Source organism: Schistocerca nitens, chromosome 9, assembly GCF_023898315.1.
Source record: "Schistocerca nitens isolate TAMUIC-IGC-003100 chromosome 9, iqSchNite1.1, whole genome shotgun sequence".
NCBI lineage: Eukaryota > Metazoa > Arthropoda > Insecta > Orthoptera > Acrididae > Schistocerca > Schistocerca nitens.
This window is the reverse complement of record NC_064622.1, coordinates 24,802,278-24,826,281: the sequence shown is the minus strand read 5'-3', so window position 1 is coordinate 24,826,281 and position 24,004 is coordinate 24,802,278. Positions and strand designations below refer to the sequence as shown.

Below are 24,004 nucleotides of genomic sequence, written 5' to 3'. Positions count from 1 at the left end.
GGGCAAGTTCCTTCGCGTACTCTGTGTAAAATCGAACTGGTATCCTATCAGGTCCAGCAGCCCTTCCTCTTTTGAGTGATTTTAAATATTTTTCTATCCCTCTGTCATCTATTTAGATATCTACCATTTTGTCATCTATGCAACAATCTAGAGAAGGAACTACAGTGCAGTCTTCCTCTGTGAAACAGCTTTGGAAAAAGACATTTAGTATTTCGGCCTTTAGTCTGTCATCCTCTGTTTCAGTACCATTTTGGTCACAGAGTGTCTGGACATTTTGTTTCGATCCACCTACCGGTTTGACATAAGACCAAAATTTCTTAAGAGTTTCTGCCAAGTCAGTACATAGAACTTTACTTTCGAATTCATTGAACGCCTCTCGCATAGCCCTCCTCACACTACATTTTGCTTCGCATAATTTTAGTTTGTCTGCAAGGCTTTGGCTATGTTTATGTTTGCTGTGAAGTTCCCTTCGCTTCCGCAGCAGTTTTCTAACTCTGTTGTTGTACCAAGGTGGCTCTTTTCCACCTCTTACGATGTTGCTTGGCAAATACTCAAATGCATATTGTATGATGGTTTTGAACTTTGTCCACTGATCCTCAACACTATCTATACTTGAGACAAAACTTTTGTGTTGAGCCATCAAGTACTCTGAAATCTGCTTTTTGTCACTTTTGCTAAACATTGGGCATTCTCCATAGATGTATGTAATAAGCTGATTAATAAATAAATAAATTGCTTCGAGTGTTGTAGAGGAGCTACTTGACAGTACTAGTGCAAACCATCATAAAATTACACAGAACTGAACTTAGATATACTGGCAGAGGTTGCTGACTGAGTACATGGAAAAATCTCACTTCCACTGACACAGTTACAGAGCTCCCAACAACAACAGATAACAGCAATAACAGCAATAACAGAAGTACACTCATGTTCAGAAAATACAGAACACCTTGAACGACTAGAGACAGGACATTCATTTTCACAGGACATGTACATTAGTATGTTTTGCAGAAATGATTAGCATTTCAGTCACCTCGGTTCAGCATGTTTCCCATTGCCTAGTAGGCACTGGGTCCGCCATGGACCCTGATAACTAGTTCCATGTGTAAGGGCATCGATGTGTACAAGGCGCAAATGGCGTCCTGTGGCATACCCATCCATGCTGCACTCACCTGGTTCCAAAGTTCATCTATGGTGGTTGGCACTGGGTCACAGTGCTGCACCCGTCGTTTCATCATATCCCACACATTTTCAATTGGCGACAAGTCTGGTAAACTGACAGGCCAGAGAAAATGGGATACTTCCTTAGAGTGGTTGAGTCTAGCTTTTGACACAGCTTGCCACAAAGCTCAAAAGAGCACCCCAGTCCAACTGATGTTCGTCTACAAAGTAAATTTGCTGTTAAGTAATTTGTGATCATAGAGTGATGTTCTACCAGACAGGTGAATCCTGATAACTTGACAACCAGGTGGGAAGCTGCATGGTGTAACAACATGTGCTCAAAGGTGGCAGGCTCGGATCTATAATCAAGGATTACATGACAAAAATAACAACAGGAGACCGAGTGTTCGTGAGGAATGTCTTGGGACAGAGCAAAGGGGTGCATGGGATTACAGATAAAATACTGCCACGGTACGCAAGTCCTGATCAGGTTATCAAAATCTTGACATCTGTAAGTTTTTTGGCAGAGCATGTCCATTCCCAGAACGATAAACATTTTCATCTGAGCCAGCTGAAGCGGGCCGGTCAAGGAGTCGATCAAAAGAGTGTTTTCGATTCTCCAGTACTCCCTGATATTTCCTCACCCACGTCCCAGGGTTTGACCTTAGGAGGGGAAGATTGATGTATGTCTGTCAATACATTGCTTGTATTAATGTGCGCCAGCTAGGAAATGAGTTGTGCTTAAAACATCCATGAGTGGCATGAGCATTAGTTGGTTGACAACGGGCAGTGGAAGCAGTCGCATGTGCTAGCAACGAGCTGATGGACCTGCCAATTTGAAGTACAACATGCTGTTGATTGGAGTCTGGTATGCAAAGTGACAGAGAGGAAGTGCCACTGGCCATCACAGTCGAGGAAGTGCAATCCAGCTGATGCAGTAGGACTCTGGCACAACCTGCTGCAAGCTGAGGACAGCAGGTGATGTACCAAGCTACATATCTTTCACTGTCTAGTTGAAAGCTGGTTACAAGGTTCGGGGGGTTTTATTAGTTTGTCTCCTTGTTGGTTTAGTAACTGTCTTTGGTGTCCAAAAATTTTATTTGGACAGCCAGTACAAAACTGTATCAGTCTGAGAGTAGCTGACACAGTGTGTCATTTCTTGCAAATTAAGAAATAGATGTCACAGTATGCTAGTCACTGAAAATTTCATTTGAATAGGCAGCATAAGCCTGTACCTGTTTTGAGAGTAACTGCCACAGTGTGTTAGGATACATAAATGTTTTTGAACATTTCTTGCAAGTTAAAGAATGGATGTCACAGTGTGTTAGTGGCCAAAAATATCATTTGAATAGCCAGTATAAAACTGTCTGTTCAGAGACACTGTCCCACAGTGTGTTAGCAGACGTCAATGCTTTTAAACATCTGTTTAAAGTTAAAGTGTGAATGTCACTGTATATTAATGGTGGGATATTTCATTGGAACAGCTAGCACAAACTGTTTCTATTTGACAATAGTCATCACCGGGTGTTAGCACCCTTAAATGCATTTGAATGTGTGTCTAGTTAGAGAATGTGTGCTGCTATCTCTTAGCAGTGGTTAACTCATATGATAAACACTGTATAAAACAGTTACTACTTTAGTAGTAACTGCCGCAGCTATAGCATTCTTGTCAAAGTATGTCATACACCATTAACGGTCAGACAGTTTGCACGGGTGTATACATCAGTTCATTCTCTGAAGGTAACCGTTCCAGCGAACTGTAGTCTTTAAGATTGTTGGAAGTTCAATATCTTCTTTTTAAGAATACTGTTGGCTAGAGCCTGTAAATTGCATCTTGATGAAAGTCTTAATATTTTCATATTTTAAAGTGTTTAATATTCTGCATATGTTGTTTAACAAAGAGTAATTGCTGCTGTGGGGTAGTCCCCATATTTCTCAGCTAGTCTTTAAGAAAAAATAAATAATAACAACATTGGTGGGCTAGTGCTCCTAAGTTTATTTATTATTCAGTATATGTTAATTTTAACAAAGTAATTGCTGCTGTGGGGTAGCCCCGTAAATTTCACATTGGGGAAAGTTTTTAAAATATCTATTGCTCAGTGACAAATTGTTTGTAACTTCATTTGTTAATAAATTGTTGTTCTAAAAGTTCAGTGGCTTTCACTCCAGGACCATACATTCTGGCTTACCAACTCTAAGTACTTCCTTCTTTTCACTATGTATGCAAAGGTGGTACACTGTTGATCAACAATTTGTATTTCTTCTTAATTTGGTCTAAGTCAGCAATATTTTGAGATAATGCACACATTACTGATCAGCCCATCTGGAGATGATAGGTGACACTGGCTTTTATAGGTCAGCAAGTCATTCAGTGAGTTCAGCCCGCACTGTGATACGTGAGCTGTTGTCGTCCCGACAGTCCGTTGTGCCGGCCCAGTAAAGCAGAACCCGGCAGGCCGCTCCAGGCTGAGAGGGACCACGTGACCTGGGCTGGGCTGCGACCGCTCATGCTAAGTGAGCCAGCACATGGGGGGGGAGTCTAGTACAGGCTGTGCATGCCTCTGGCCTCAACACATATCTTATTATACTGTTCCTCAATCTAGTCAGTGGTTTTCACATATTCCTTTCCTTGTTGAATTTGCAGAAAACCTCCTCAGTTCTTTTCTTCTCAAACACTTTATTTTCAGCCTCCTCCTGTAACCCCTCATCTCAAATCTTCCATGTACTTCTTTTCCCGTTTTCCCACAATCCATGATTGACTTCCATAAACCCATGTTGCACTGCAGACACATGTTTTTAGAAATTTCTTTCCAAAACTACAACCTATGTTTGATGATAACAATCTTCATTTAGTGTGAAATGCCTCTTTTCTTGTGATAGTGTATTACTTATATCCTTCTCACTAAACCCTTTATGAATAGTTTTAATCCCTATACAGCATATGTCATTTTCTTCCTCTATGATGTGGTCACCAATTTTTGTGTTAAGTTTATCACTAATCTCATTTCTACTGTTCCTTAATACTTTTGTCTCTTTGGTTTACTCTCAATTTACATTATGTTCTCATTGGTGAGTTCATGCCATTCAGCATGTTCTGTAAATGTTCCTCACCACTCCAGTAATTGTAAATTTGAAACTTCCTGGCAGATTAAAACTGTGTGCCCGACCGAGACTCGAACTTGGGACCTTGTAAATTTGTCATTAAAAACATATATGACTTCCTTCCAATGGTTCTTAACAAGTTTACAATCATTTCCCTTTCAGCCAATCTAATAAAGACGACTTTCCTTCAGAACTCCTACAGTCATAAAGATTTAGATAAATTTGCAATGACTTTTTAATCAAAGGTTACAAAGAATACATAGTCTTAAGTTCCTGATTCTGCACAGACTACAAACTAATCTGGGAACATCACACCTTTCACACTCTGAGGTGACTGGATTCAGCTGCCTTTGCTTTAAGAATACATTCTTGCTCTGGTGACCAGGACACAAAGGCAGTTTCTATTGCTTATGGGCCCTTTGCTCTGTGGTATTGAATTAATCTTTGCTAGAACTAATTTGTTTTCAAATAAAGCTTCATTTCTGAGAAGAGAGTGATTAGAATCACTTTTAGACCAAGTCCAAGAACCTCTGACAGCAAACTGTGTAGGCAGTGGAGAATAATTTGCCATTGTTTCACAATATATATTTTCCTTTTTCCAAAGAGCAGGGGCAGTGGGCAGGAGGAGAAGCAAAGTGGCAGCGGTGCAGTGGTACGACACAGGACTCATATCTGAAAGGATGATGGTGGTCATTTCCCTAAATCACCTAAGATGCATGCTGGGATGGTCCCATTGAAAAGGCATGGCTAATTTTCTTCCCTGTCCTTCCCAAACCCAAGCATGTGTTCCATCTGTAATAACACTGATAACAGATGGTACATTAAACAGTACTATTTCTTCCTTCTGTTATTTAAAAAAAAACTGCTGCTGATTGAAAGACGGTATTATTATGCTAGACACAGAGTGTTGATCAAGTTTTTACAGAACATAACTACTTTGGAAACCAGGATTCCATTTTTAAAATGAAATGACACTTTCTGTTGAACTATCCTTTCTACTATGTTGACGAATTTTTAAATGCAAGCTTACTAAATACACGGCTGGCCAGCAATCTGGTAATGCCCCAAAAGGGCGAAGTGCATTGTTGATATTAAATAACTTCGCACCCAAGACTGTTTTTATTTTTAAATAATTTGACACCAATTGTTGTAGCACCTTGGCACAACGGAAAGGATAATGCTTCAGAAGAATACATTATTAAATTCCTATGTTATTTTGGGACGTATGTGGTGAGAAGTTTAGTACACACAACTGCCACCTCTGGCAGCAACAGTGGCTTTATCATGGCCAGGCAACTCAAACTAAGCTTTGGTGATAGGTACAGGCCCATCATTCAACACTGTTTCAAATTTATGCAAGAATTCATCAATCTTGGTGGCTGGTGGGTGGTGGCGATTTCAATGGAAAAGCGATCTGGGTGGCTTGTTACCTAGGGCAATAAACACTCTCCTGTATTGAAATGGGTTGGGACAGTATGGATATATGCAATCTTGCATTATATTATTGGAAGATAACATCACAGAATTTTGAAGATGGTTGGTTGGTCGATTGGGGAAGGGGACCAAACAGCAAGCTCATCTGTTCTGTGATTTAGACTGAAGAAACCAAGAAAGGAACTAGAACAGCAAAGTCTAGTCAAGAGGAAGGAGAAGGTGAAATGGGCAGACAAAGAGGTAAAAGGAATGTCGGGACAGTAGGAAGTGTAAAGAGCACGAGAGGGGTGCCCTATAGATACTATGCATGTTGGGGGACCAGCACTGCCAACGAGCCTTCACAACCCCTACACCATACCATGATCATGACAACAGGTAAAAGATCTGTGGAAGAAGACACAAAAAACAGAGAAACAATATGGCATGAAAGACTAGACAAAACACAGGAAAAAGGTGAGAAAAACATGGCCAGTGTGGAGGCAAGGCCAAGATCTCTATAACCAACACCAGTGCTAACTGACAGACTCCAGTTCCACACGGAAGTTCAGTTACTTAAACTTAGGACAAACCACCTTCATAAAGAAAACTGAGGACAGGTGTAACCATGCAAGGGTCACCTGCAAACACCAGGACAAGAAAAATGGGAGGGTGCATTTTGTGCAAAGGACCAAATGGTGGGGGCAGTCCAGCAAAATATGGATCATGATAATGAGGCTGTACAGCTACAAAGAGGGACGACTCATTGCACAGTACAAACCCATGGGTCAGCCTAATATGGCCGATGCAAAGATGGCAGAGGATGGTAGATTTCCAATGGGAGAGGTGAAAGGATGAATGCCAAATGGTGGGAGTCTGCTTGATTGCAAGAAATTTATTGGACAGGAGTAGTCAGCTCACAAATGAGCAAAACAGGATTTGACATAAAGCCGCAAATCCATCCCTGGAGGGGTCACAGAGAACAGGTGGTAGGGTGCAAAGGACACCGAGTTTACAAAAACGGCCGACCTTCAGAAGGAATGTGTGGGGCAACCAAGTAAGCTTGTTGTCAAAAAGAAGACCCATGAAACGGGATTGGAGGAACCACAGTTTGGCACTGGGCATTGAGGTAGAGCTCCGAGTCAGTATGGACAGTAATAAAGTAACAGAAATTGTGCAAGGGTGTTCGCACAGAAGTGCACCAAAAGGCACCCTGGAGCTGTTGCTCCACAGACCCCAAGCCCATTACAAGTGATGAGAAAAAGCATGACATGGACCCCTGTGGAATGTCATTCTCCTGTGTCTGCGGAGAGCTGATAATGGTGCCAACCCAAACTCTGAATGACTGATGGGACAGGAACTGTTGAATAAAAACCAGGAGGTGGTCTCAAAAACCCCATCTATGGGACATAAACAGGATGTGGTGGTGCCAAGCAATGGTTTCAACATGGCAGATTCTAGTACCTTTACCTCAGTGTTCCACGTATAGGCTCGCTATGACAGGTAATAATGGACTACCCATCATCATACTATCGGTTTGCTCAAAAAAAATTTTCTGGTGTATATGACCCAAGTTGATGTCAAAACATACCAACAAAGTTCTGTGAAACAATCATCAAACTTTTTTGCATTAGTTCTGAGGAATGATAAAGATGAACTCCCATACTGATGGAGACATCAAAACTGACCATAACACCATATCCCAGAGCCGCAACTGACTGAGGCAATGCACAAACTCAGCGAAGTTGTGAAAGTGATGTTCACTCTTCCCCACATATTTGCTGGGAATGCGCATTAGTGATTTTGTCAGCTTTGTATGTAGGTGCACAAATATTACTACCTATGGGTCTTAAAGGAATTTCATCCTTGGGTACCTTAGGAAGGCCTTACAGTCAAGGTGGCACTGTTGTTTGTGTTTTTAGAGCCTTAATGATGTTACATGACAAGCCTGACTCACTGAGAAGAGTCATCACTTCCTTCTCAATTTTATTCATGGCACCTACATCTATATTGTGGATAAAATGAAAACAATAAGTCAACAAAACACCCAGAAGAACACCATTAAGCAATAACTCTGAGAAAACCTAAAATCACACAGCACGACCAATCAGTAAGGGCAAAAAAGTAATCCTATGTAAAAAAGGAGGCTGAATTCTGCCTGACAATGGTTAATGTTGGGCCATAGCAGACAGCCAAATCCGAGAGCATATCCCCATACAATGCATACTGCAGATACAATTTTGATAATATGGCAGGTGTTAGGTAGTCCAACTACAACAAAAGACTATACTACCTTCTGTCAATCTTTAATTTCAGATTGTAGATTTTTATTCTTTTTCATTCTGCTGAATGCCTTAGATCAAAGGTCATAGGTGACACTAATAATTAATTTCTGATTAACCTTGTTACCTACAAACTGTCGTCTCATTTACCAGGTGCTGGAAAGACACTCTAAAAACTACTATTTTAACTACATCACATTCTTCTATTGATAGGTAAAAAATAAAACTGCATGTAAAGATCATTAAGAAATAAAGTAGTGCAACTTTTGCAAATAAAAAATAAAGTAGTGCAAATTTTGCAAATACTCACATATGTTATTGTTCCATTCTGATCCACAGATGTCCTGTTGGAAGACATAGCCACTATGGCTACACTCATGTTGACTCTTAGAGCATAAACATTGCAGAAACCAAGGAAAGCCATCAGTGCGACAAAGTACCTACGAGGCAGTCCATATGTCCAGCGCCACCTATTAACAACATTTAAAAAATTCTAGTTTCACAGAATATGGTGAAAGCATCACAAGTAAATATAAAAGACACAATACTTTGACATACAAACAAAGAGTTAGTTAGGCAAAGCCACATATGACAGTAATTATTGAAATATGATAGTAATATATTAAGACAAAGTCAATTTTGGAATGAGCCTTTTGTTGCCCACAGTGGTTTTAGATATTCACAGCTATTTAGATAGATAGCCATGAGAAAAAAAAAAAGAGAAAAGAAACAACACTGCAACAATCCACACTTCATGTAGAATGAACAATTTATTTTCCTAGAAATATTTGTAGGAAACAAATTTTATTTGATCAAAAATGCAACGACTTTTAGTGTTTTACTCTTTTTAATCCTGTTCTGATGAACATGCATGTCATAGAAATAATTGCAAAGGAAGAATCAATAGCATCTAAAATGAAGAGAAAATATGAATCATAATACAAAACGATGAATGTCTGTTAAAAATATATGAAGAATTAATAACAATTACGATGATAGGGATGAAAGAGACGAAAGTATGTGGTAATGAAGGTACTGAAAAGAAAATGAGACAAAGACTTACAACATGCACAGTGCAGGAATGGTTCACAGGCTCACTTGATATAAAAAGAGCTGCAGCTTGAAGTCAATGGCTCTAACACAGACCTGCTCCAAAATATATATTAAAATATGCTTCTCAATAATGGATTACAGAACTTAAAGTATTCAGAAACATTTTGAATATTTCACACATAGGTTCAGATAATGGCAGTCAACATTGTTTGAATTGTTGATATCAAATGAAGTTTCTGCCTCAGTATACCGGTCACCTCAGTACAACAGAGATTTGGGGGTGTGGTTCCTACGGAGTACATCCTCTAGAGTCCTCTCAAAGGCTCAGTGCATGCTGTCTGACACTATCCTACAAACCTCAATATGATTTTTACATTCCACTAGATACAAATAAAAGCAATGAACATAATGGCTGAATCTTCACTATCAAATCCCTTTCTCTGTATACCTCTGCTATGCTTTGACATATCATTAATCGGCATTTAATATTAATGGTTTGATAGTGTTGAAGATAGTTTTTTTGTTTCTGGTATTGGCAGTTCTATCCACTGTACCTTTGTAAATATCATCTAGAGTGCAACAGAATAAGGTAACATACGTGGCACCACCTAGCCAGAGTTTCACAAATGATTGGAGGAAAGAAGTGCTTGAAACATGTCCCATTACCTTTAGTAGCAGAAATTTCCTTGCTTCCTGACAGCCTTTGTGGTATAAAGTGCATTAATAACAAGTTCAAGTAATAACAGTAGCACACCATGAGCTTTAAACAGCACAATATAAATTCAGTGTGGAATCTATTAGGCAAAAATCTAAAACAAGAGCTTAGGGTGAAAGTGAAGAGCTTGGTGGAATTGCACCCAAACTAAACATTGTGACTGTGATTTTTATTGGTCCCGTAAATTACCTTTTGTACGGATGTGTACTTGGAACATAGGACAGGTCACTAGGCTTACAATCTAGATAATATGAAATATAGAAGTATATAAAATAGCTTACACATTAAAAATACATAGGAGCTTTCACAGTATATGTATAATATTACATCATACACAACGGCTTATGCTGCAGTATATTCATAATATTACATGGTACAAAATAGCTTACGATACATACAAAAAAATAATAATTCTGTGAGATATAATTAGCTTATATTATACCTCAGTGGTTCCTAATTATAGTTAATTTCCTTAACACTGATTTCTGATGCGAGGTCTTTTTATGATGTGTGCGGTTTATCAATCACAGGATGAACTTTTGATCACTGTTTGCTAATGCAGTCAGCTACACTATAAAATTCTCCTTGTATCAGAAACTTTTTTAAGAGTTGTGGGGAACGTTTTCTCAGTTTTGAGGTCTTGCAATTCCCTTGGCATTGCTTGTATTAATTTGATGCCAGAGTATTTGGGTCCTTTCTCAAAAATCTTAAGTCTATGTGTAAAGCACAGCAGTTGTTTTCCATTCCTTGTGTTGTGTGTATGAACAGTCTGATTCGTCTCCAGTTTTGTGTGATCACATAATGCAATGCATCAATCAAGAACAAAAACGGTGTAAATCCTGGCAAGGTTATATACTGAATTTCAATGGATCAATGTACGTGTATGGTAACGTGTTTAGTCACCGATGTTGCATTTCTCAGCATCATGCACAGCAAACTGTGCTAAACATGACGCATTTAGGAGATATCTGCAATGCAGTGAATCATTTAAACTGCATATTTTCATAATCAGCAAGTACGAAAACAAACAAGTACAGCATGTTAGCTTCACCAACACTTAAATGAACATGGGGCCCCTCAGTGTGCTTCTGTCAGCCAATCACAGCACAGGAACTATAATGTTATAGAACGTCACATTTCATTGTGCAAACTCATAAATGCCACTGACTGAACACACACAAAAAATTTAATTTCTCTAGTTTAGAACTGAAAACCTAAAGAAAACATTAAGCATGCAGTGAACCTAACATACCACATTTCAGATCTCCCCAAAACACATCATTTTTAATCTGGATAGTTGTAATAAAGTGTCAGGGAAATGTAATGTCGATGTCTAAATATGCTACCTATGGATCGTATCTTGAAGTTAGCATTCAGTATTATTTAATAGTTGATTATGGAAATGAAAGGAGGCTTAGTCTATAATCCTATTTGAGAACCCTGGCACTACAGTCTGGATTGACAAACGTCACAGCATTCCTCAGTTTTGAAACCACTGAGCATTTCAATTTGAGATATTAAGCATAATTAATGGTAGCGGCCTTTGTGTTCTCCATAAAAATTAGCTCTAGAACTCTAAACTCACGTGGCCTCAGTCCGCTGGTCATGTTGCTCTTGTATAAAAGAGCGTATTGCTGTCCGTTCTGTTGGACTTTCATTTGATGGTCCTGCAGCTGACTCCATATCAGAGGGGCACATGTTGGCAAGATTTTATATTCTGAAATCAAAGATTATATACTGTTTAGTGAAGAAATGAGAAAAGATTTACAGCTTTCTTGACTTATGTAAATGATCTACTGGAAAGAAAGGGCTTTCATAAACTGCACTACTTGTTAACACAATGGAGCATGAAACATATTGTTCTGAACATTAACATAATAGTTGACATCTTCAAGGAAATAATTTAAAATATTTAACAGACACTTTTTAATAACCACATGTAAAACATGTTGCAGTAGTTACTTAGGTGAAGCAATAAGCATGTTAAAAACAGCTTTCCAACACCATTAATCAGGTAAGCATAGCCCAATAACCATTAAAGAAATCAATAAAATTGCAGGTGCTTACAGTATCTTCAGCAAGCTACTGAAAGCCTGCTTACTAGTTACTAGCTCATATATGCAACACTTTTCTGCACAAAGGAGTGTTACCATAGAGAATGAAATACGTGATAATCAAGCCTTTTTACATTACTGGAAATGAAACAATATAATCAATAATTGATATGATATAATCAATAAACAATAATTTATTATTTTCATGGAAACAAATCTAATATCACAAACAATTGCTTTACTTCTCTCTTAAGTACATTTTAAAAGATTCTTGAAAATAAATAATAGAAGATTCTAAAACAACTTGTAATATCAAACACAATTAGTAAAATACAAATTGGTTTTCCGAAAAGAATATCTGGACATGAACTATTTCCCCAGTCACAAACAATGTCTTGGAATAACTGGACAGTGAGAAAATGCTGACTGGTATCTTCTCTGATCTTGCCAAGTCATTTGATTGAGTAGATCATAAAATAGTCACAGAGAAGGCCCATCTTCTATTGAATAACAGAACCAGTAGGCAATTTCTTAAAAAGTGAGTTGGCAATTAGTAGAGATTGCTGGGTGTCTCATATTAAGACTTTATAATGGTGGTGGTAATAGGAATAGCATTCATTTGCAGATCACTTTTGCAGCTATAATGGACACATAGTGGTATTACAATTTAAGAACAAAAAACCAATTCAAATATGGTGTGTTAAAAAAGTATTCCGTATTTTGAGAGTGGTAGCATGATACAAAACAAGAAAAGTGTCCGGTAAATATGACCTTTAAAGTTCATATCTTAAGAACTAAGATCACTGTTTATCTTCCCTACCATGAAACAATTTCTTCTACACAAGTTCTTTGCCTGCAGTATTTTGAGAGCTGGTGACATGCATAAAACGAAGGAAAAAAATGTACAGTAAACATGGGCTCTAAAATGCATACCTCAAAAGAGCTATGAGCACTTGTTCAGTAGCAGAGACATATTTCGCAGAGCTTGAGATGAACGAGTGCTCACACTCTTAAGGTATTAATTTTAGAGCCCACACTATCACCTCTCAAAAGACAGAATACGTTTTTGGACATCCTGTACACAGACATTTACATATATGCATCTACTATGTAGGAAAAGATGAATTGCTACTTACTGTAAAGAAGGCACATCAATTTGCAGACAGGCACAATTTAAAGACACCACACACACACACACACACACACACACACACACACACACACACACACACACACACACACACCGACACCTAAACCCAGAGCAGAAAGCTTATGGACACTTAACAGCAATTATCAGCATTTAAATTCCGGGGAGGGTAGGCCATAAGCTCTGACAGCACGTTCAATCACATCCCAAATACATTCGATCGGGCTCAGATCCGGAAAGTTGGGGGGCTAGCACATCAACTGTAACTTGCCACTGTTCCTCCAACCACTCCATGAAACTCCTGACCTTGTGATATGGCACATTATCTTGTTGAAAAATCCCACTGCCATAAGGAAACATGACCATCATAAAGGGATGTACATGGACTGCAACCAGTGTATAATACTCCTTAGCCATCATTGATGTGGCACAAGCTACACTGGACCCAAGAATGCCCACATAAATGTTCCCCAGAGAATAATAGAGCTGATGCCAGCTTGTCTCCAACCCCCAGTACAGGTGTTAAGGACCTGTTCCCCGGGGAGATGACATATTCGTGCCCTCCCGTCAGCATGACGATGAAGGTATCGGGACTCGTCAGACCGTGAAACACTAACATTATGCCAATGCTCAGCAATGATGATCATATGCCCATTTCAGTCACTGTTGCCAATGTCACGGTGTTAACATTGGCACACGCACGGGTCATTGCCTGTGGAGGCCCATCATTATGAGCGTTCGGTGCAGGATGTGTTCCGGGACACTTTTACTCTGCCCAGCACTGAAGTCTGATGATAGTTCCACCACAGTTTGCCACCTGTCCTGTTTTGCAAGTCTGCCACCCTAAAATGTCAGACATATGTAATGAGGAATGGCCACCCAATCCCATGACATCTGAATGTGGTTTCAACTCACGTTGAAGACACTCACCACAGCACTCCTTGAACACTCGACAAGTCGTGCAGTTTATGAAATGCTTGTGCTGAGCCTCAGGGCCATCAGAATGTGCCCTCGGCTAAACTCAGACAGAACCTGTGCCTTCCCCATCCTACAATGGACAGCGTGCTCACTAATGCACTGTGTGTGTGTGTGTGTGTGTGTGTGTGTGTGTGTGAGAGAGAGAGAGAGAGAGAGCAGTGTACATAGATGAGATTCCTGTCTCTGTTCTGAAGACATGCATAGATAGCATACAAGCCACATTAACAAGCATTGTAAAATGAATCTTTTAGTTTAAGTGTTTTCCCAGAATACCTGAAGCATGCACAAGTGGTGGCCTAGCTAAAGAAAGTTAATGCCAAAAGCATTGAAAACTACAGGCCAGATTCACTGCTATTTTCATTTCCAAAAATAGTTGAAGCAATCATGAAACAGAGACTTGAGTGAGTATGACTGCTTTAATGAAGCACAGTTTGGTATCAGGAGCAGAAAATGTACAATATCGGCCATTACAGAGTTCACAGTAGTGGTACCTGAAGCTCTCCACAGGAATGATAGTGTTACAGGAATTTTCTTAGACCTGTCAAAGGTGTCTGATATTGTTGACCATAAAATACTATTTAGCTATTGATCAAACTATTAGGCAGAAGAGGAATGAGCAAATGACTGGTTTCAGTCTAACTTGAAAAATAGAGTGTAAAAGGTGGAGCTTATTCACATGTAGGCTGACGATAAATTTTTAGTAAAACAATTTTCAGACATGAAATACATGTCATAGGTGTTTCTCAGGGTAATGTATTGGGTCCAGTTCTGTTTTTATATAATGGAAAGTTCAGGATGGGATGTAACAATATTATGCCACACTCCCAAATTCAATCATGAAGGACTTGTTAAAGACCTTCTCTCAGTCCCTACAGTGGAAACACTTTTTCGCCACCAACCCTTCCAATCAGACTCAATCAAAGACTTGTGTTGAACCTTGCCTGACTCAGTTCACTCCTTCATCCAACCGTGATCCACCCCCACTACCCCGAAAATCGCCACCCCCCCCCCCCCCCCGGGTTAAATTTCCACAATTTCTTAACCTCGAACCTTGCCTTACCATCATTCCCCAAATCCCTCAACATACAAACCAATCTTATATTTCCAGAAAGAACTGCAGTGCACCATCTAAAAACTGTTCCTGAGCTTATAATCTTACCTGTGGACAAAGGCTCCACCACTGTTGTTTTGAACTGCAAGCATTACCTGGCAGGAGGATTCCTCCGGCTGTCAGATACTTTCACCTACAAACCTTGCCACAGTGAACCCATTCCAGAAAACCAGCAGGATTTCCAGTCTCTCCTCAAATCCTTAGTCCCAGCCTAGAATCTCTCACCGGAGTCCATCTCTCTGATCACCCCAACCACTCCCTGCAATCTTAACTTCCACATGCTTCCTGAAGTCCATAAATCCAACCACCCAGGATGCCCCATTGTAGACGGTCACTGTGCCCTCACTGAGAGAATCTCTGCTCTTGTAGACCAACACCTTCAGCCTATTACCCAGAACCTACCCTTATATAAAAGACACCAAGTATTTCCTCCACCAACTCTCCACAGTTCCTGTCCTTTTACCACATGGTGCCACCTCCCTTTATACTAACATTCCTAATGCCCACGGCCTTACTGCTACTGAACACTATCTTTCCCAATGCCCAACAGATTCCAAACCAGCAACCTCCTTTCTTGTCACCACGATCAGCTATATCCTAACCCACAATTACTTCTCCTTTGGAGGCATTACCTACAAAAAAATCTGGGGTATGGCTATGGGCACATGCATAGCACCATCCTATGCCAACCTATTCATGGGCCATCTAGGAGTCCTTCCTAAACACCCAGAATCCTAAACCCCCTCACCTGGTTGAGATTCACTGATGACATCTTTGCGATCTGGTTTGAGGATGAGGACACCCTATCCACATTCCTCCAGAACCTCAACAGCTTCTCCCTGATTTGCTTCACCTGGTCCGAGTCAATCCAACAAGCTACCCTCCTAGATTTTGACCTCCACCTCAAAAATGGCTACATTAGTACCCCTGTCCATATCAGACCTCCGCTTCAATAGCTGTCACCCATTCCTTAGCAAGAAGTCCCTTCCATACAGTCTAGCCACCCGTGGTTGTCTCATCTGCACTGGCGAGAGGTCCCTCTCGAAATATACTGAGTGTCTCACTGAGGCCTTCACAGACTGTTATCCTCCCAACCTTGTACAAAAACAAATCTCCTGTGCCTTATCTTTCCAGTCTCCCACCACCTCCCAAAGTCGCACCATCTGGCCACAGAGGAGCATTCCCCCCGTAACTCAGTAGCACTCAGGATTGGAGAAACTGAATTACATTTTCCACCAGGATTTCGACTACCTCTCTTCGTGTCTTGAAATGAGAAATGTCCTGCCCACTATCCTTCCAACCCCTCCCACAGTGCTATTCTGTGTCCACTGAACTTACACAATATACTCGTTCATCCCTACACAATCCTTGCTCCTAACCGTTACCTCATGGCTCATATCCCAGCAATAGACTTAGATACAAGACCTGTCCCATACATCCTCCCACCACCATCTACTCCATCACAGGCAGGGCTACCTGTGAAACCAGTCATGTGATCTACAAGCAAAGCTGCAACCACTGTGCTGCATTCTATGTAGACATGACAACCAACAAGCTGTCTGTCCACATGAATGGCCATCGACAAACTTTGGTCAAGAAACAACAGGACCACCCTGTTGCTGAGCATGCCACCCAACCCAAAATCCTTAATTTCAATGACTGCTTCACAGCATGTGCCATATGGATCCTTCCCACCAACACCAGCTTTCCGAATTACGCAGGTGGGAACTCTCCCTGTAATACATCCTACATTCCCGTAACCCTTCTGGCCACAACATTCATTAGTCATTGTCCTCATCCATCCAGCCCCCTCCCTGTTCCTGTTCCAGCTCTACACAACCCTCTCTCCCATCAATGCACCCAGTCTCTTTACTTCTCTCCTTTTCCACTACTTCCCCCACCCTCCGTCTAACCTCCCTACTGCAACTAGCTGCCCTACACTCTCTCCACCTCATCCCTGCACGCTCCTCAGCAGCAATTCACTGTCCCTCATCCTCACCCTACTATCCTCCCCCCCCCCCTCCGCCATGTCCCAGCCTCCTCCTTATACCCATTCAGTTGCCTCTCCCATCATGCACTGCTGCTGCTGCTTGCCAGAGACTGCAGTCGTGTGTGTGTGTGTGTGTGTGTGTGTGTGTGTGTGTGTGTGTGTGTGTTTCCTACGAAGACCTTGTTGGTCGAATATTTTGTGACAGCCTTTTTGCTGTGCCTATCTGTGACTCAAAATCTGTTCTTATATATGTATATAAATGACTGCCCAGACAGTGTATGATATGAAGAAAAAGTTTTCTTTGCTGATGACAGCAACAGCATAGTCACTGATAACACATTAGAACTTCTACTAGAGAAAGCAAACGAAACCATCAAGGATGTTTACATCTGGGCAGTAGGTAATAAATTAACATTGAACATACGGAAAACTAACAGCATGCATTTCAGCATGAAGAGAGGAAGCAACTATGTCACTTTAAGCAAAGATAATAAATCTACAGATTGTGGAGCAAACACAAACTTTTTAATTGTGAATATTGATTGTCAGCTAACATGAAGGGAACATACAAAGATACAGGAAAAAGAATGTCATCAGCATGATATGCTCTTACAGTGTTAGCATAAGTTTGTAACTGCAAACATCTTGTGGTGACATAATATACCTACATACACTCAATTTTTAGGTATGGGATTCTTTTCTGGGGATTGAAGGGACAAAAGATGGACACGGATTTTAAACTGCAGAAAAGAGCCAAAGAATATTTTAGCCTGTTGATTGACATTATATAACCTATTGTTGGCACTGTATATCCTATATCATTGTAAGATGTTTCTTGGATGAATAAAGATAGAGAGATAAATAAATTTATTAAATTCCATACTTTAACAAGAATCCAGAGGCAACTGGTATTATCCTTTACAACCAGCCAATAAAACAAATGCATTCCTGCAGATCTTTTAGATGTTCAAGCAGGCAGTTAAGTAAGTTGGAACAATCATATTCTCCCAACAACAATCATCAGCAACATCTGTCAAGAGAATCATATCCTGTCTTAGAGACACCACTCTCTCAAAATAATCAGTTTTCAATTCTTAATGTATTATAGTACAGGGTGTACATAAAGTCCAGGAACACTATCAATTATTTATTGCACAAGAACCAAACATTTTATGGATATCATATATGTATGTCATTTTGAAGAGAAACCCTGAAAGTTTTTTTTTTCATGTACACTGCCACAATGTAGTTTGGTAATTTGCTGATAGTCAGCACTAGTTGCAAACATGGTGAGTTCAGGTGCAGAGCGAGCTTTCTATGTGTTGGAGTTCGACAAAAACAATTTTGCTACAGCTGTTCAACGGATGTTTACTACCAAGTATGGTAAGAAGCCACCAACAAAGAAGGCCATTTACCACTGGCACAGCAAATTTGTTATGATGGGTTGCTTGTGCCCGGCAAAGCAAAGCGGATGTCCAAGTGTAAGTGAACTGAATTTGGAGCACGTACAAGAGAAATTCATAAGGAGTCCATAGAAATCAGTGCGTCATGCATCCCGTGAACTCGAAATGGCTCCAATGACAGTGTGGAAAGACCTGCAACAGAAGCTGTCTATGAAACCATTCAAATTGGAGCTAGTGCAGAACACGAAGCTGCTGCATCGATGGATCGGCCATGCTACATAAGGGGACAGCTGTTTCATGAAATGGCCTCCCTGATCACCAGATCTCACTCCGTGTGACTTTTTTCTGTGGAGACACATTAAAAATCTGGTGTACGTACCACCTCTACCACGTGACGTTGCAGAGCTCTGGGAGAGAATACGGGAAGTGACTGCCACAACCAACGATGCCATGCTGGTACGGGTATGGCAAGAATTCGATTACCGTGTTGACGTCTGCCAGGTCACTCATGGTTCGCATATCGAATGTTTGTAAAAAAAACTTTCAGAGTTCCTCCACAAGGTGCAATATGTATGACATCTGTACAATGTTTAGTCCTTGTGCATTAAATAAGTGAAAGTGTTCCCAGACATTTTGGACTCCATGTACAATCTTTTGAGGAAACATTCCAATTTCAAAGGAAATCTTGAGTTATCTACCCAGCAATATTAAATGCATAAGAGATACTAAACCTTTATTTAAACAGAAAGAGCAGTCAGTCTTCTGTAGTGCTCTTCCAAAGTGTCACGTAAAGGGCTTTTCAGATGGACTGAAATTATGACAAATTTCACAATGTATGTAATTCCACTATTTGTACTGGAAACAAATTTATTCACAATGAGAGAAATAGTGAACCAGTACATCATAGTCATAACACTACAGGAAAGTATGATCTCCACAGTAACCTATAGAATCAGTTATTAACACAAAGGGGCGTGGGAGGGGAGTGTGGTAGTCCTCAAATCTTCAGTTCTCTACCAAACAGTGTTAAATGCAAGAGAGAGACTAACACTAAGTGTAAGGAAGCACATGCCTGATGTGTTCTGTACTCTTTAGAAGAATTCCTCAACAGGAGTAAATAAAACCAAAACTCATCTTCATATTCAGTGCTGTTAAACACAATTAAACATATGTAATAATTATTAGTGTTATACCATACAAAATTGTTATTACTTATATCTTTTACCTGACACACTGTAAATCAGAAATACAATATTTGCTACTAATTATTATGATGTGGTGTGTGATGTCACATGTACGCAAAAAAGAAAAGAAGAGCAGGATACCGGCAATGCTTCCCTTCCCTCCCATATATATTTTATGGAATGTAGCTTCTTGTGGTACACAGTCAACAATACACTGAAGGGTGACTTTTGGTTGCAAGTTAGTGAAACCAATAAATGTGAATATGAAATGGTGGTTGTGGAGATAACTAATCTGTATTGTAGCCTGAGGTCTAGGTTATAATCAATGGTGATGGCTTCCTTGTGAGTAGGTAAACCAGTGATGAAGGCTTCAGAGAATCCATGGGGCATGCTTTACATGTTACAGTTTGAGGGCCATTATGTAGTCACACTCTAATAAACAGTGGCACGCATAAATGTGTGTAACATTCACAGAGGCAAGTCAACTTGCTGAATAGCCTAACCTTCCTTTTCCAAAGCACCGACTTAGTGCTAGTAAAAATATTTATTCATTGAAGCATATTTAGAGTGCAGCTAATGTCCATTGCTAATAACACAAGTCATAAATGCTAATTTGTTGCTGTAAGGTACATGCTGTTTTAAGTAGCTGCCTCATCAAGTTATTATGTTTTACACCTCTGGAATTTTTCCTTACCACCAGATTCATGATATGCAATATAAAAAAAAACAAGAAATTGATATATATGTGCTGTTTGCAGAATAAACACGCAAATGGTTTTCAGTTGCATGATACAATGTAAGGAATGCAGGCTAATCAAAAAAAATTACTATGTAGGCACTGTTACATCATTATTTGAAACTAGCTATCTACATGAGATAATCAGGTAGGACATTAAACAACCATGTAAAAAACTATGGGTCACTAGAGGGATTAAACTTTCTTGTGCTAGGAAAAAGGAAATGCATCTGTTAGCAAGATCAAGTGGAGCATGCAGTAATTGCACACTACAAAAACTACTCAAAATTACTAAAGGAGGTTATTAAAAAAGGAACACACACAAGTCAGAAACACAGTTAATAATCATTTCTTACATATAGTAGAAAATACAGGTATACAGAGTTCCAAAGAAAAATCACAGCAGTATGCTGAAAAAGTAACTCTCATAAAATTAAATCCTACGAATGTATCGCCAACTTCTCCTTCTGAAATTAAGAAAAATTATGCATTCTCTCACACGTAAAGCTCATCTGGTTTTGATGGTGTTTCCAATAGAGTACTAAAGATTTGTTCTGATATAATAAATATGTAATGCATCACTAACTCAAGGCATTTTTCCAGAGCATCTGAAATATGCCATTATTAATTCTCCCTTTAAGAAAGGGGATGACAGTGATGTCAATAACTACTGACCGGTTTTACTGCTAACATCATTTTCCAAGATCTCTGACAAGGTTATGCATTCTAAAAATAGTATGTCACCTTAGCAACAACCATATCCTCAGCAAATCACAGTCTGGGTTTCACGAGAGTTGCTCCAATTCCACATACATGCTCACTCACCAAATTTTACACACATTAAATAATAAAATAGCACCAGATGGTAATTTCTGTGACCTACCTAAGACATATGACTGTATGAATCACAGTATTCTCTGAGATAAATTTAAGAGTTGATGGGACTGATGCTATAGCCAACCAATGGATAATGTCATATCTAGCCAAAAGAATGCAGAAAGTTGTTGTTAAACAAATACTAACAAAGTTGTTGTTAGTAATTCGATCAATATAGTCCAGAGTCTTAATTCTGGCTGGGGAGAAATCACTTATGGGATTCTCCCACAAAGCTCAATCTGAGGCCCACCATTGTTCCTGATTTATGTAAATGACCTATCTAATATACAACAACCAGAATTAGTCCTTTTTGCAGATGATACTAATACTATAATCAATCCAAGCATACATACAGAAACAGAACAAATGGTAAACAATGATCTTAAAAGCATCATTACCTGGATTTCTGCAAATTGTCTCACCCTCAGTTTTAAAAAGACATAAGGTATTCAGTAATGTGCAATTAGGGGCACTACACAAATGGTACTTTTAACACAGGGGCACAAAATAATAAATAGGATGGAAACTTCAAAATCTTAAGTGTCCATATTGGTGATAATTGAATCTGGAAGAAAGTACATTTTGGAACTCATAGTTCATCCACATTTGCACTTAGACTCATTGTAAATCTTGTGGAAAGACAAATTGGTAAACTGGGATAGTTTGCATATTTTCATTCAGTAATGTCATATGGAATAATGTTCTGTGGTAACTCATCTTTAGCTCCCCAACAATCATTCTATAGACATTTGTTTATGGAGTTCAGCATGCTGATTACTGCTTCACAGTAGGCCTACATTTATTCACTCATGAAATTTGTTGCAAATAATCCATTACAGAAATGACTAACTCATATCTCTGTATTTTTTAAAAAAAAATAAAATATTCTGCATATAGCCGTACCATTTATAAATTAATTTTCAATGTGAATGTAAAATGAATCACATCATTACAATTTGCTGCACAAAATTATCCCACAGAACATGAAACTAATTAACAGTTAAATGTGAGGTTTCTGCCAATGATCGTAATAGAATATGTGGATATTTTACATCATGTAACTATAACAGCTTATCTCATACATTTAGTTGCCTTGCTAGTAGTTTCACTGAGTGCTTAGGGCGCTTCTGAATAACAACCGACAAAACAACAGAAAAATGCTTACTTTGGGATTTTTCATAATATGAAAGAGTATGGAAATGCAACAATATGCTGCAGCAATTATAAAACAAAACATGGCAGTACATGGCCAGAGCCACAATATCCACGAACCCTTACTGGAAATGTTCTTTTGTGTGTTATTCATACGTTCTCGTGAAGTCTTTATCTACAAACGATAGCGTCTGTCGCCAAGTTAACACAGCAGTGCAAGCAGTTCATACCTCTAGCAAATAGTTTCGTAAATCCTTGCCGTGACATTCGATTTTACCACATTCCATTCAACAATTAACTTGCAGTGCATTTATTATCAGCTTTAGTAACAATTACCTAACCATATGGTAACATATCGAACACCTGTTGTTGCACCTTGCAACAGATCCCTCCCCTACCGGTTTGCACGTTTGACAGAAGGACTGGATCCCAAGCTGTCAATAAACACGACACTGTTGCCAACCCTCAACCTAATATTACTAATCCACGTATGTGAAAAATTCGTCATGTTGAATTTTTTTTGAAAACCAGTCGTTGTAAGTGGAGGGACCTGAACCAAGTTGTTCTTAGTGAATAATTAACAGGACCATAGCAATCACGTATATCATTTCTATGCATCGACAATTGCGATGTATCTAAAACGGCGATCGACCACAGTGCAACAGGACTGGTAGCGGCAAATTTGAATTATATGATACCAACGACGCGCCCACGGTTCACACATAATCTAATACAGTCTCTGATCGACAGCTACGTCTATTTCACACAATAATTTCCCAAAGAATAACTGTAATAAGTATGCATGCGTGCGCGGGCGCGCGCGCGCATGTGTGTGTGTGTGTGTGTGTGTGTGTGTGTGTGTGTGTGTGTGTGTGCAAGCCGCTAGAACCACCACGGAACATTCACACGTGTTCACATACTTGCAAGTTTGTACTTCTATTTAAAAAAAAAATTAAAATAAGATCAGTGCAGGGCCAGTGGTACTGTCACGTCAAAACCACAATGAAGTCGAAATCCGAAGGTAGGGTCGTCAGTGAAGTACAACATTTAGAAATGAAAGCCACGTTTATTACCGACACCATCACACAGCCAGAACAAAGGTGAATTTCCGGGCGGGGAGTACAGCTTTTTATAGAAATACTGAATATTCTGGAGTGCTGTAATGTATACAAACTTCTTATATCCTAGAATACAGAAACATAAAATATTTCAAGTGCATGTCAGGAACGATAAAAACTAATAAAAAATAATTTCTGGCAGTCGGTTTAGAATTGACGACCCACAGCACACCTACAAAAAATGCTAACCCCCTACGGTACAGTGAGCACGCCATAGCTCATGTCATTGCTTCCTCTTCTAGAGAAACAGTGAAATTTCGGTGAGGTTTCAGAAATTCTCATCAGAGCCATTATAGCACATTGGCTCCAGATCTTGTCAATGGCCCTCTGCATGGCAGGTAGCCACGCTGGTGGAGCCTCTCGTTCTGGTCGTGCTGTTACCTCCTCTTCATTATGATGAGCACTGAAGGTAGCCCCTCCCGTAGAAGCTTCTTGGACTACAGTAGGGCTTCATATGGAGGATGTGGACAATGTCTTTGAACTTTTATCTTTTTGATCTTCTTCCTCTCTCTGAAATGTTTCTGCTTATGCA

General features: G+C 39.6%; 1 protein-coding gene across 3 annotated transcripts in view; it reads right to left on the bottom strand.

Moving 5' to 3' along the window:
* LOC126202890 (vesicular glutamate transporter 1-like) overlaps window positions 1-22,778 on the bottom strand; it is a 128,489-nt gene extending 105,711 nt beyond the window's left edge. For all 3 annotated transcript variants that reach the window (XM_049936956.1, XM_049936953.1, XM_049936954.1), the window contains exons 1-3: window positions 22,585-22,778; window positions 11,309-11,440; window positions 8,266-8,425 (exon numbers count right to left, since the gene is read on the bottom strand). In XM_049936956.1, coding sequence (XP_049792913.1) covers window positions 8,266-8,425; window positions 11,309-11,421 — 273 coding nt within the window. In that variant the 5' untranslated portion in view covers window positions 11,422-11,440; window positions 22,585-22,778. The remainder of the gene's footprint in view (window positions 1-8,265; window positions 8,426-11,308; window positions 11,441-22,584) is intronic.
* Between the last annotated feature and the right edge of the window lie 1,226 nt (window positions 22,779-24,004).